The sequence below is a fragment of the Toxotes jaculatrix genome, chromosome 7 (genome assembly GCF_017976425.1).
Source record: "Toxotes jaculatrix isolate fToxJac2 chromosome 7, fToxJac2.pri, whole genome shotgun sequence".
Lineage (NCBI taxonomy): Eukaryota > Metazoa > Chordata > Actinopteri > Toxotidae > Toxotes > Toxotes jaculatrix.
The window spans coordinates 28127028-28140038 of record NC_054400.1 but is presented as its reverse complement, the minus strand read 5'-3'; the positions used below and the strand labels follow the sequence as shown (position 1 = coordinate 28140038).

The 13011-nt window shown below is 44.7% G+C and overlaps 1 protein-coding gene across 1 annotated transcript; it reads right to left on the bottom strand.

Moving 5' to 3' along the window:
* Positions 1-6050: 6050 nt before the first annotated feature.
* ccn1l2 (cellular communication network factor 1, like 2) lies at positions 6051-12250 on the bottom strand. The gene is made up of 5 exons (XM_041041930.1): positions 10104-12250; positions 9735-9945; positions 8776-9138; positions 7479-7681; positions 6051-7232 (listed from the first exon to the last, which is right to left on the bottom strand). The coding sequence occupies exons 1-5, from the start codon at positions 10173-10175 to the stop codon at positions 6930-6932; spliced, it is 1152 nt and encodes a 383-aa protein (XP_040897864.1). The 5' UTR covers positions 10176-12250; the 3' UTR covers positions 6051-6929.
* Between the last annotated feature and the right edge of the window lie 761 nt (positions 12251-13011).

Here is a 13011-nt window from a genome sequence, read left to right as displayed (position 1 = left end):
ATTCATCAAATTGCGCAAGGGGTTATTTAAATTACCGAGAGGGGACGCAGCCGACATGAAGCGTGCAGCAGCCAATAGGAGAGGAGGGGGGCGTGTCCACAGTCAAAATGATTTATGAGTTTATAGTGGCTTATTAATATGCACATCCACTTCCCTTAAGCTCCCCGCAAGGTGTTACCGTGTGTGTGTGTGTGTGTGTGTGTGTGTGTGACATGGGAAACAGCTATAAATTCATGCCACCGTATTTTTCATAGTTTACATCGATGTAGATCAAACCTCCTGTTTGATACTGTAAATAACTGGACAGGGAGAAAATGCGTTTAAAAAAAACACTTTCATAATTGTCCAACATTGCTTTGTTGATCAGAAATGAACATTTAATAGCAAATAAAATGAATGAAACAATTTCCTCAGCTATCTCCAAATCCTCATATGTTTAAAAGACTGTAAAAAAAAAAAAAAAAGAAAAAGAAAGAAAAAGAAAAGGGAAGGGGGGGCTGTGATCCATTTATCCAAAGTCCAAAGCACAGGAAAGGGTTGGCACACCCAAATCAATTACATGTTTTCTTTCATTCAGTTTAACCAGACAAATATGGGCACTAGGGGGTGGGGGTGGTTCTTCTATGCCTTCTTCAGGGTGCATGCACTACAAATCTCACTTCCACACTGAAGGAGACATTGATGAGAGGACTGTGTGTTTTTCCCCCTGCGCTCATATTGGACCATTTAAACTGAATAAAATAGAACATCTGATTGATCTGGGTGAGTGATCCCTGCTTTGTGCTTTGGAGACAGTGTATTTATCAAACTCTGAATTTCCTTTACCATATCTGTATGTGCGACACATGATTTCAATATAGGCAGTTACTGTTAAAAAGAGACAAAAGTCAAAAAGTGAATTGGAAGATGCTTCCGTATTTTAAAAGGTGGCAGAATTTACTCATTCACATGTAAATAAATGATTTTACACAGAAACAGACCGACTTTATTTCATTTCATTTCATAACACATACAATAATACATTCTTTATTATGGAAATAGGGTGTGACAGTCTGGAAATCAAAATCTCACCCCTTCTGTCCGTCCATCCAGTTTTTTTTTTGTTTTGTTTTGTTTGTTTTTGACACTGTTGTTGAAATCTTAGGTATTGTATGGCCAAACAAAAGCAGAAAGCCAAACAATAATACCTGCATACACTGATAAGGATGTAATATGTAGAATATGATGATCTGATCTTTTTTTTTTTCTTCAGAGCAGCAAAGCTGAGGTTGACAGGCTCAGGATTCATTGTTGCTGATGGACTCTCCAGCAGGGAGGATTAAGGCCCGGGTCTTCAGTCAGTGCATGAACCTGCTGCCCTGCTGTACTTCCAGCTGAGTTCCAGTAGAGGACAGCATCCTATAATGTTGGGAGCAGACACTGGCAGGTTTGTACTGTATATTCTGATACATGAGGACAGATAAGATGCAATTAGTGAAAAGAAAAACACAGCAGGAACAGATAGTTTGATTCTTTCTCGTCTCTCTTTTCTGCTCTTTTTTCTCATTTCTTTTCTTTGCAGGTTCATCTGCCCTCAGTGCTGTAGAGTCTGGATCTGCCCCCATAATTAGTCTCATTAATTATTATTATTACTCCTGTTATTAGTCTCATTATCATTAGTTCTACTATTGTTATTGTGCGCATTGTTCTTGACTTGACCGGAAATTGTTGTCCTCAAATCATCAACAGTTTAGTTTCCTGACATAAATTAACATAATTAATTACTTAATTTCTACAGCTCAGTTTCACCTTTAAAGTGGCTTCTTAAATGTGGGTTTTATTTCTTCTTGTTTTTTTTTCTGAGGTACATACATATTCATGACAGCTATAATTCCACTAATATGTCTAAGAACCTATTATAATCAGTGTAAATTACTGTATCATTCCCACTGAAAGATGTGGAGTAGTGGATTCATACTGTGACTGCACTGACACAGGTATGAGTTGACACGTTGGACCAGTCCACAGACAGATAACCTGTTAGAATGACTTGTTTTAAAAAGTGTGATGAGTTTGATGTGGCGTTGCAGTTCCTCAGTGTGACAGCTGGAGTGCACCGGACACTCAGGATTCAAAATACATTCACGTCAACCACCAACTCCACCAACATCAAGGCAGCACCACCAACATTCACCGCCAAGGTAAAACAATAAATGTAAACTCCAGCACCATTCAAGTGTTTAGTGACACATTCAGTGGTTTGTAAGTCTATGAGTTGCTTAAAGCTAAAAGCTCTGCTCTTTTATGAGGTCAGTATCCTCATTTTTGATTCTACCACTGTGAGTGTCCAGAGTCTGTACATTTCAAAACGTGCACACGTGACCTTTGAATTAATTATAGATTAAATAGTTGTCTCAGGGCTTCTCTGCACAACAGAGAAGGACCTGTCAGACACATATGAGACGGACCAATCCAGAGCCACATCACAGATGCCATGTCACTGGTGACCTTGACCAGAGCAGTCTCAGTGTGATGAGAGTGAAAAACAGACTGAAGACCAAAGCAGTGACATTTAACATGGTGTTCAAAGTCCATCCAAATGGGGGTCAGACTAGAAGCTTAGATGTCTTTCTTTGCACTAAATCCTATATTCTGTAGATATACTACGTGTACTATATTCTACTATTTCCCTGGTAATTATCAGATGAAATCATTTCCAGCTCTCTGCATTTGTTAAGCCTTTAAACTCTAGGATGTATCACTCAAATTGGACTTTTGGGATTTGATTTCATTTTCTCCCTGGTACCCCTTATGCTGTTAATGCCTCCTTCATTTCCAGCCCCCACTGTTGCAGTGTCTTGATGCATCTGTGAAAGTCACTCAGATAGGAACCATTGCTGGCTTCCCACCCACAAGCACACTCTACTATACTAGTTGGAATACCATACTGGAGGAACCGCTGCCGGAAATCTTTTAGGTATCCATTTTTAGCTTTATTGTCGGTCCACATTTCTTCAGAGCGTCTGTTGCAATAATATTAGTTAAAGATTATCTACAGAATAAAATAACAAAGCTTGTGGAGCAGGAGGACTGGACCAAGAGCTGAGCCTAGTAGCCAACACTGGAAGAGTAGTATCATCATTATCAGCAGCAGTAGTAGTAACAGTAGCACTGGTTCCAGACACAATGAGAGTGGTTGTTTCAGGTGGGGTTGTCCTTTGAATCAGTGTTGCCGTCACAGTGTTTACTTGACTATGAAACCTGAGTCCAAACAGGATCCTTTGTGGAAATGCTTACTTTAGTCCCCCAAAAAAGTTTGCTGTGACACTCTTAAAAGAGGATGAGTCATGCTCCACACATTCGCTTTCAGCACAACAAGCCAATAACAAGTCATATGGAGACGTGTTATTGTCCCACACTGTGTTGAAAAGGAACCACTTCAATACATCCTTCTTCAGGGTACATGGAGGGGTGGGGGTGGACCGGGTTTCCTCTGCTGGGGTCGGTGTGTGTGTGGCAGTCCAGGCCAACTTCCACAACTCTGTGAGGCCCCGTTGATTTCTGACATATTTCCTGTTCCTCTGTCAGGCCCATGCTGAAAGTCACAGCTCTCCGTGAGGCTGGACAACACCTGTAGCTTCCAGTCTGGTTTCCCAGCCAATACAAACTGCTGTGGAGCATCACAGCACCGCAAGCTGCCAAGACAATCACGTTTAGGAAGCCCCCCTCACTGTGATGTGGAGGGACCCTTCCGTCTGAGGCTCTATTTTCTCTCTCTTGAGGGTAAGCATGTCAGTGTTATCTGAGTTTTGTGGTATTAGTTGAGTCATCCTAAAGGCTTGATGTCTCTCGAGTCAACAGGTACTGACAGGATTATTATGGAGTCTCAAAGTGCTGTGTTTCAGAAAGAGAAAGTCAGCAAGTTGATCATTACTCAGTGGAAATCAGTGAATTTCAGCAGGATTCGTACAGTAACTGTAAAAAAATGTTTGTTTTCTCTCTTCTAGTGCAGTCACGCTATCAAATGATCAGTTTAATGGAGTGCTAGTCATAGAAAATCTGAAGGTGGAAAAGTCAGAAATTGTAGATCAGGGTCAGGGACTGTCTGTCAGTGGTCTCTGGTAGGCCGGGCTGAAGCAGCGGTCACAACACACAGCGACACTGGTCAGTCCACGTGAAGTAGATGGTGCTGGAAGCTTGGTGACGTAGTGACCACTTGCAGGGCATTGACAAATGAGCAATCACACGTTGTCATGGGACACCGGCTGTCATGTACAACAACTCTGCTGGAAGGATCATTTCCCTGAATTTACACCAACTAAACAGCCCAAGCGGACAAACAACGTCATCAAAGGTAATGCTGAAAGCTCTGAGTCAAATAGGAACCAGTGGCGCCATCAGCGATGACAGCAGATGGCGAGTCTCCATGGTGAGGTGGTATGCCATGTGTGCTTTTAGGTTCCTGCCTGCCGGTGGGACGGTAAAAGAATTTCGCCTCATCTGAAGGGAGATGCAGAGAGGAATACTACTATTTGACCTATTGTCAGTGTAATTTACGATTGATAGTTCCAGTAACAAAGCGTGCCAATATTTCCCACATGTCATCCAGCCCGAGATAGAGCACTCATGATGAGGAGTATTCAGAACACTGGGTATGTAGGTGATGGTGCTGAGAAGTTCTTTCCTATTGGAGGATCTGTCTGTTTTTGTCTCAGGGCCCACTATAGTCCTGTTCTGTGGCCAGGTTTTCATAAGAGGGTCACGTATCGCACGTCACACTGAAATTCTGAGACACTGTATGGTCATGGACAAACGTGATATCTGAGACTGCAGACTACAGACAAGCTGAAAACACAACATATATATGCATATTATCACCTTGTAAAGTTGTTATTAGATAAAATAGGCTAAATATCTCTGTAGAGCTGAAGGGAATTTCACATGATGCATGTTCTTTTGATCCCCTTTCAACTGTTGACAGTTTAACAGAGCTTTCCTCTAGCGCCCTCCTCAGGTCAGAATGATTCATTTCTGTCCGTCTGTGTGTGGCACCCACCAAGCAGTTCATTATTCTGCCTCAGTTATGATCTCAAACACTAAATAAGTCCATTCTAGTTGTAAGTGGAGACTGAAGAGTTGGTAGAGATGAAGCGAGATGAAGCACACACCGCTGACCAGGGTCTGACTGTGGCAGTCAGGAGGTCGGAGTGTTCCTCCCTCCTCTCAGAAGGAGGCAGAGGCCAGGGTGAGGAATTTAGTGGTCGACCGTAATGTTTGTGCTACAGAGGCAGCCGGAGCATTGTGTAAGGCCACGAGGCAACAAGAACAGAGCTCTGGCCTGTGTACTGAGAAGCTTTGTGGAAAGAATAAGGCACTGCCGATCCAGGGTTAAGGGTTCCACTGTTACAGCAAAGAGCTGAAGGAGACGAGTGGGTAATGATACCTTTGTTGTTTTGTAAGTATATTCCCAGTCGCCATGTAGAAAACTACCACTGCCAAAGCTACAGCTCTGTGCAGGTCAGTGGACATTTTTTGGTCCATAAGTGACACCCCTTATGGAACCTGTTCAGAGGCCTATGGACAGTCACTGCAGGTTCCTCCTGAAAGTGCTTCCCTGCCAAGTAATGATTGGACAAAGTGTTTGACATGTGGTCCCTGGCTGTTAAGTGGCTATAAGCTTACAGTTTGCACAGTGCACTTTGAATGCGGACGAAGAGATTAAAGAATATTTCTGGTTCATTACAATTATTGTAATATTGTAAATGTGTTTGGGTCCAAACTGAAATAGCTCTATCTGACGGATTTACAGTGATGGTGAAATTCTGTGCAGACATTCAGAGCATGAAAGCTACTGACTTTGGTGATCCCAATTTTCCCATTATACAACCAGGAAGCTGATCGTTGTGAACATTATACCTACAAAATATTAGCACGTTAGCATGGTCCGTGTGAGCATGTTAGAATGCTGAAGTTAGCACTTAGCTCAAAGCTCAAAGCACAGTCTCACAGAGACGATAGCATGGTTATATAATCTCCATAGGTTTCCAAAGATTTGAAGTACAACTGCAAAGTCTTGTGATACATTTAATTCCAACATTAGCCAAAAAATAAGATGCATTACAGGTTATGTTTTTATTAGATGTACAGGAGTTTGCAAAGCATCCAAAGAACAAGTATAACATGTCTTAAATATATCTCCTCCCGCGAAATAAAAAGCATTGTATGTACAATCTGAAGGGGACACACGCACACACACATAAACTAAAATAAAATCACACCCCGAAAAATGAGGTGATCTTAGAACTTACCGCTCCACAATTAAGAGTGAAGTCTATATACACTGAATGCTTTAATCTATATACTGTGGAAGGATAATAAGCGAAACATCATAGTTTCCCATTCTTCTAACAGATCAATACACTTTCAACTATACACACACACACACACACACAATCAGCACATGAAGAAAACATTGTATGACAAAGTACAGGCCATAATGAACACACAGTCCCTATAGTCACTAATGAATATGTCATCTAGTTCTTCATCACTAAGTCAAAAGTATTAGAAGATGCATGAGACGTGCATCGTTCCTTTATCTACTCTAAACAAGCTTCTCTATGGCAGACGGTCACGCTGCTGGCTGTGGAGATTACACAAAGTTACAAATAAATAAAAATAAAACTCTCTGCCAGCCTAACACAGCAGCATCCTGTGTGTTCTCCTCAGTGCCGCCCTGGTCCCAGAGAGGTAATACACCACTAGGGTGGGCAAACTGACGTCGTCGTGGCATGAAGCTTAAAGTGCAAGCAAGTGTGTCGCCTGGTTGGGGAGGGGTGGGGGGGCACCCACCCAACTGACTGAAGGGGAGGCGGTGGGTTTAGGTAGGGATAGGTGCAGAGTCTGTTCGCCCAGAGAGCCAGGCCAAGGCTGGGCATGGTGAGTCAGCCTCAGTGGCTGAAGGTGTGGATGTCATTGTGTAGACTGACTGAAGGGCTGGAGGGCCCACTGCGTGTGTGACAGCTTGCGTTGCAACTGCAGCGCTGTATCCACATGACGTTCCTGTAGAAACCCTCTCCATCGGGGCAGTGGAAATGGAGACGCACGGTGCGGGAGAGGGAGGGCGTGCAGCAGCGGTCATCGGTGCAAGTCCCACAGGTGCGAGGGCGGTACCGCCGTGCTGTTGAGCATCCGGCGAAGGTGATTCTGACTGGTTCCTGGGGACGGACGGTTCGCTGACATTTCTTCCCCTTTTGGATGATAGAAACAGTTTTTTCATCAGGGGCAGTTGAGAATTTACAGATTTATCTATTCATTTTATGTGAAAATCATATTAAATCTCAGGACTACAACTGACAAATACAAAAACAGAGACAAGTACAAGCATCTCAAAGCCAGTTCACTACCAGAGTTTGTAATCTAAATCTTAAATCCTACTAATATTTTATATTTATCTCCAATATTCTTTGACTTTATCATGGGGATGCTCCTTAGCGTACCTTGCTAGCCACAGGAAGCTGCGGCTCACATTGTCGGACCTGGCAAAGCCTGCTTTCTTTGACCAGCCGACAGTCTGGGTTGTTATTGGTCACCCTGTTTGAAATGCCCATCCCACATGTGGTGGAGCACTCAGTCCACACAGTGGTTTGTGGGAAACAGGTGGATCCGAGTGATACCTCCGACGTGGGCAAGTACGCCCTCTCTGTGGTAGGGCCGAAGAAAGGCAAGGCGTTACAATCAAACAGTGAATCCCAGCACACATTCAACACTAGGATTTCTTTGTAAACATTTTGTCAGAGCCTTAGTTCAGTGTTTTGTAGAAGCCTCTTTTGCAGCAGTTTATTAGTTTTGGACAGTTTATCTCATTCTTCCTGTCAGATCCTCTAAGGCTCCATCTGATTGGATGGGAAGTGTCTGTGAACTGTTGTCTTCAGGTCTCTCCACACATTCTGTGGGGTGTAAGTCTGGACCACTAAAGGACAGACAGAGACCTGTCCTGAAGCCTCTCCAGTGTTGTCTTGTGAGTTTGCTTCAGGTCATTGTCGTGTTGAAAGATGAACTCTCTCAGCAGGTTTTCTTCAAAGATCTCTCTGTATTTGGCTTCATTCATCCTTCCCTCAGCTCTGACCAGTCTCTCTGTCCCTGCTGCTGAGAAGCAGCTCCACAGCATCATGCTGCCTCCACCAGGTGCTGCTCATCACTGTGTTGATGAGCAGCACCTGGTGTTCACCAGACACAGTGTTTGTTGTTCTGCCCAAAGACTTTTTGCAATTTTTGTCTCATCAGACCAGAGAATCTTTGTCCTCCTGCTCTCAGAGACATTTAAATGCTGTCAATCAACCTCCAGGCAGGCTGACGTGTCTTTTACTGTGGCTCAGTTGAACCACTCCACCATAAAGGCCTGATTGATGGTCGTCTTTCCTTGGTTTTATACCCTTGCTATGATCTGTGCTCCACCACAGTTGTATTGCTGAGGTCTTGGTTTTTGTCCTCACATGCAGTGTGAATTGTGGGACCTTACATACACAGGTGTGAGCCTTTCCACAGGTGGACTCTGATCGAGTTCTAGTTCTAGCTCTGTCAATAAGGAAAATTACGGCAAACAGGAAGCACCAGACCACAGTTTAAGGGCCACAGCAAAGCAACTGAAAACTTGTGTAAATAAGAAATTCCAGCTTGCAATTTTCAATGATGGAGGAGAAAGGTAAAAAGGTGACCCATCTCCTGCACATCAAATATGAAAAACCTCCTTCAGAGCACAGAAAATGCATGGCTGGTAAACACTGCCACGTTTACCTCTGAATGTGGCCCCTCTGGTGAGAGCCGGGTGCCGAGGCTGAGCCTGCGCCTGCGATAGGGCACTGATGTGGTTGGGAAGGTCCTGGCTGTCTGGTAGGGAGCTGTGCGTCGGCTTGTCGGGCTCCTCGCTGATGTGGTTGTCGTCGTCACACACCCATTCCTCACAGCAGCCGCCCTCTAGCAGGGCCAGCCGGGGCCGTGAGCAGCGCCAGTCAGGTAGGAGCACTTGGTAAGGACAGAGGGGTATGCAGCCCACCACGCCGTCCATACAGGTGCACTGGTGCTGGCAGTTGGGCTTAAAGTCCTCGCCGTGCTGGTACACCCCCCCGCTGAACTCGCAGGGCAAACCCTGGGCCTCAGCTGTCAACAAGCATACACAAAACAGGAAACAGAGCTGTTAAGAGACCTTTGAACTTCATAGAAGGACGCTGTAGAAAACACAACTAGCACGTCACAGCCTGTAGGATGAAACCGCAGAAAGAAATATGTTTTCTAAGAGGGAATATTTCATGATTTCATGCTTTTTAAAGGGGTATTCCACTGATTTTGTATCCTGATGCAAGTTTATCAGTGGGCTGAGGAAGGTAGCCATTGTTTTTCCTCCTTGTGTAGTATTTCATAAGAAAAGTATAAGAGGGAAAAGTTAGAAGAAGGCCAGCAAGCTTTTCTTTAATATTTGAATGACTCCATAGATTGTTATTAGAGCCTCGTGGGGGTCTGAACTACCAGGCTGGGAACCACTGATCCAGTTCTTAGCTGTGTTTTATATTTTTCACTTTAATTCACTTTTTATTGTTCACTACATGCAGGATTTACTTTCCAGAAGCTGCACAATATCCTAATTCTTTTTCTGTTAAATTATCTACATATGACAACAAGATAGCTATTAATTAAGTCTAGTTTGGTTAGTTAAATGTAATAATGTGCTTTTGCTCAGCCTTGGTGGTCGGCCTCACCTCGACACAGTCCTCTCTCGGGGTCTCCTCCAGCCCCAAGATGGCAGTGTAGCCCCTTGATGTGATCGCAAGGTTGTACGGCGCTGCAGTCCTCATTGAACTGCCGAGCACAAACTTTGCAGCAGCCGCAGCCGTCGGTCACCCAGCTGACACCAAGCGGGCACGGGGGAGGTGAGGGGGCACAGGAGCACTCAGCCGGACACTCTGTGGACTGGGTCAGAGGTCAGAGGTCAGGTCAGGATGTGTGACAGTGGTTGGTGTGAGATGACAGTTCATCCAATGTTAGCCATAATGACTCAACAATATGAAACTTCCCAAACAGAAATGAACACAGAGAAGCTTTAAAAGCGACAGTTCACGTCAACTCACCATCACTGCACCAGCGCTGCCGACCACAAACAGGGTGGAAAGGATCTGCTGCAAAATAACAGGGCTCAACATCCTGATGGCAGCAATTGAACAGAAAGAGAAAAACCTTCAAACCAAATAAAGAAGTGTAGAAGTAAGAAGCCGCTCAGATCCACAGTCCAGGAAGTCCCAGGAAGAAAGAAGTCTTGTTTGTCAGCTCCAGGATGAAAATGTATCCACAGTCCAGAGTCCATGCACTGAGACGTACACCAGTCTGCTCTTGTTTGCTCATCTACAGTATCTTGTTGTCAGCACAGCTCAGCTCAGCCCAGCTCCACAGAGGTCTCCCTGAGCGGGGCCTGTACTTATAGACACACATGCCTCCGCCCCCGCTGTGATATCACTGACTCTCCTCTCAAGACGGCTGGAGAGTGTCCAGAGGGAGGAGGAGGAGGAGGAGGAGGAGGCAGGTATATGGGTGTGAAATACTGACATACAAACACTCACAAATCCCTGTATAATTGTGGACATGTGACCTCAAGGAGAAATGTCAAGGTGTCAAAATAAAAGCCAGCGGCAAATCTTTAATAATCTATAGTTATACTGGTACTAGTCGCATATGAACAGGGGTGTTACTCAGGTTCAATCATATGACAGATGTCTGCAGGAAAAAAAAAGAAGACAGCAGCGGTGGGACAGGTGTAATGGAAAACCTGAGCAGGGAATCCCGCACCATCGAGGCAGAGTCTTTAACAGAGGGGAAGTGGTGATGTGAAGAAAATCCCTGTGAACAGCTATTCCACCAGCCACGGCCAACCAGCTGGAGCGGAGAGGACAGAGCCCAACCAGCTGGGCTCTGTCCTCCCCACTCACACACTCACACAGGACATCCTGCGTTCCCTCCATCTCTTTCCTAATGGGCTGCATTCCAGGAAACACAGACCTATCTTCAGGTTCCCATGATTGGAAGGAAAAACTCTGTATTCCCATTGTTATCCCAGGGGCACGTAAAAAAGTGTTTTGCTGGAGAGCAGGAAAGTCCTCACATTAAGTGTTGGCTTGCTGTCATGAAACATGGGAAATGTACTTTGTCGTATTTGATACTGAAGGGCCCCCTGGCTCCATGAAAACATAGTATGCACACGTCAAACTACTGAGACTTTAAAAACAGTAAAAAAACAATTTACAAGGGAACTTATTAGGCTATAATACACTCACACACGCGTGTACACACATGTTTTTTTGTCTATAAAAAACTGCACAGGATAACTACATTTTTGCTATCACGTCTGCTAGCTACCAGCCTTCTTCGTTGCTGGATAGCTACATTTCTTGGCACGTTACTGCCACCAGCTGCTGATCAGTGGATTAGCACAATGCTGTCGACAGGACAGCTTAGCTCTATGTGTCTGTTCTTGCTTTGTCCACACTAACAAAATGGAGACCAACTTCTAAAAACATTGCTCCATAGTACTACCAGTGGTCAGAAAGTCCACAGGGTAACCTCAGTCCACCACAGCCCACCCTGCAAACTTCTTCAGACTTGAATATGTTGAACGTTGGTCCCACTACACACAGCTCACTTCCTGAGAGCAGGTGGTGTTGCTCCAGACTGAAGCAGTGATGTTACTGTGCGCACACAGTCAGATCAAACCACACACAGTGCACAGACTTACGCAAGCAGGCACCCAGACACCCAGCCGGCTGTGCTGTAAAACCACTGAGGGGGTTCACTGGGATGAGATGGGGCATAAGGGGGAGGAGGTGGGGTGAGAGCACCTTGTTGGGCAGCAGCAGCAGGGAGGGCAGGAGTCTGGATTCTTAGCATTCCTGGCCCACAAAGGCAGGATGTGTGTACTGGCCACGCTGCGTCAGACACTGATGGAGGAGTGGGAGGAGCGGGGATTTGGGGGGGAGTCGGGGGTTGCCAGTGTCATGTGCCAACCATTGTTTGTCAGTCAGGCAAACATTTCCAAAATACATGTAGGTCAAGAGTCGTCCGCACTTCATCACACCACTGCCCACATTTATTTTCTCATCTCGATATCTCCCACCACCGTCAGCCTAACGAGTCCTTCCTTTAAAGTGTTTACACTTAAAAGTCTTTTTGTTTTTTTTGTTTTTTTTTTGTTTCAAATGCAAAAACCAGCTAAAATCCAGAATTTTCTTCAATCTCCTTACATTTCATAACCGCAGAGACTCTCTTCAGTGGGAGGTTTCCTTTACAAAAAGGACAAATCCTGCTGAACAACTCGGAGTCCCACTCTCAGAGCAATCCCAAGGATAAACAGGAAGTGTTTGCAGCATGCAGGAAGCGGCGCTGTAACGCCTGAGTCAACCACAGAGAACTGAGAGGACACAACAGGAACCCAGACAGGACCCACAGCAGCGCATGGATTAGGCAGAGTTTATATTGGACTCAAATAAGAGCTTGTGAATAGCAAAGTATGAGTCTGTACAAATGCAAAGGAGCGAATAGAGGGCTTACTGGGTTATAGAAGAAAAACACTCTACAGGGCCAATATGGAATGTCCTTAGCTTTTTGCCAACATTAACAAATAAGCACAGAGATTTTAGGCTGACTGTGTCTCCTCACAATTTGGACACTTCAAACAAATTCAAAAACTTGTCTTGTTGTTGGCTGGGAACAACATGACATTATGCACAGGGAAAGAAAAACAAGTGACTTGATGTCACAGGTATTTTCACTTCACGTCTGGCACATTTCTAATATAAGGGATAACCCCCCCCCCCTCATCTTACCCATAATGCTACGGTTGGCTGCACTGTGAACAGCCACACCACTTCTTTTTATGTTGTATTTCAAAGTAGCAGCTCAACAGGTGTTTGACACTGTGGGACCTGTAGTGTTAAACTGCACTTGCTGTTACCATAGTAACCACAAATGTCACCAAATAAACCAGGACTG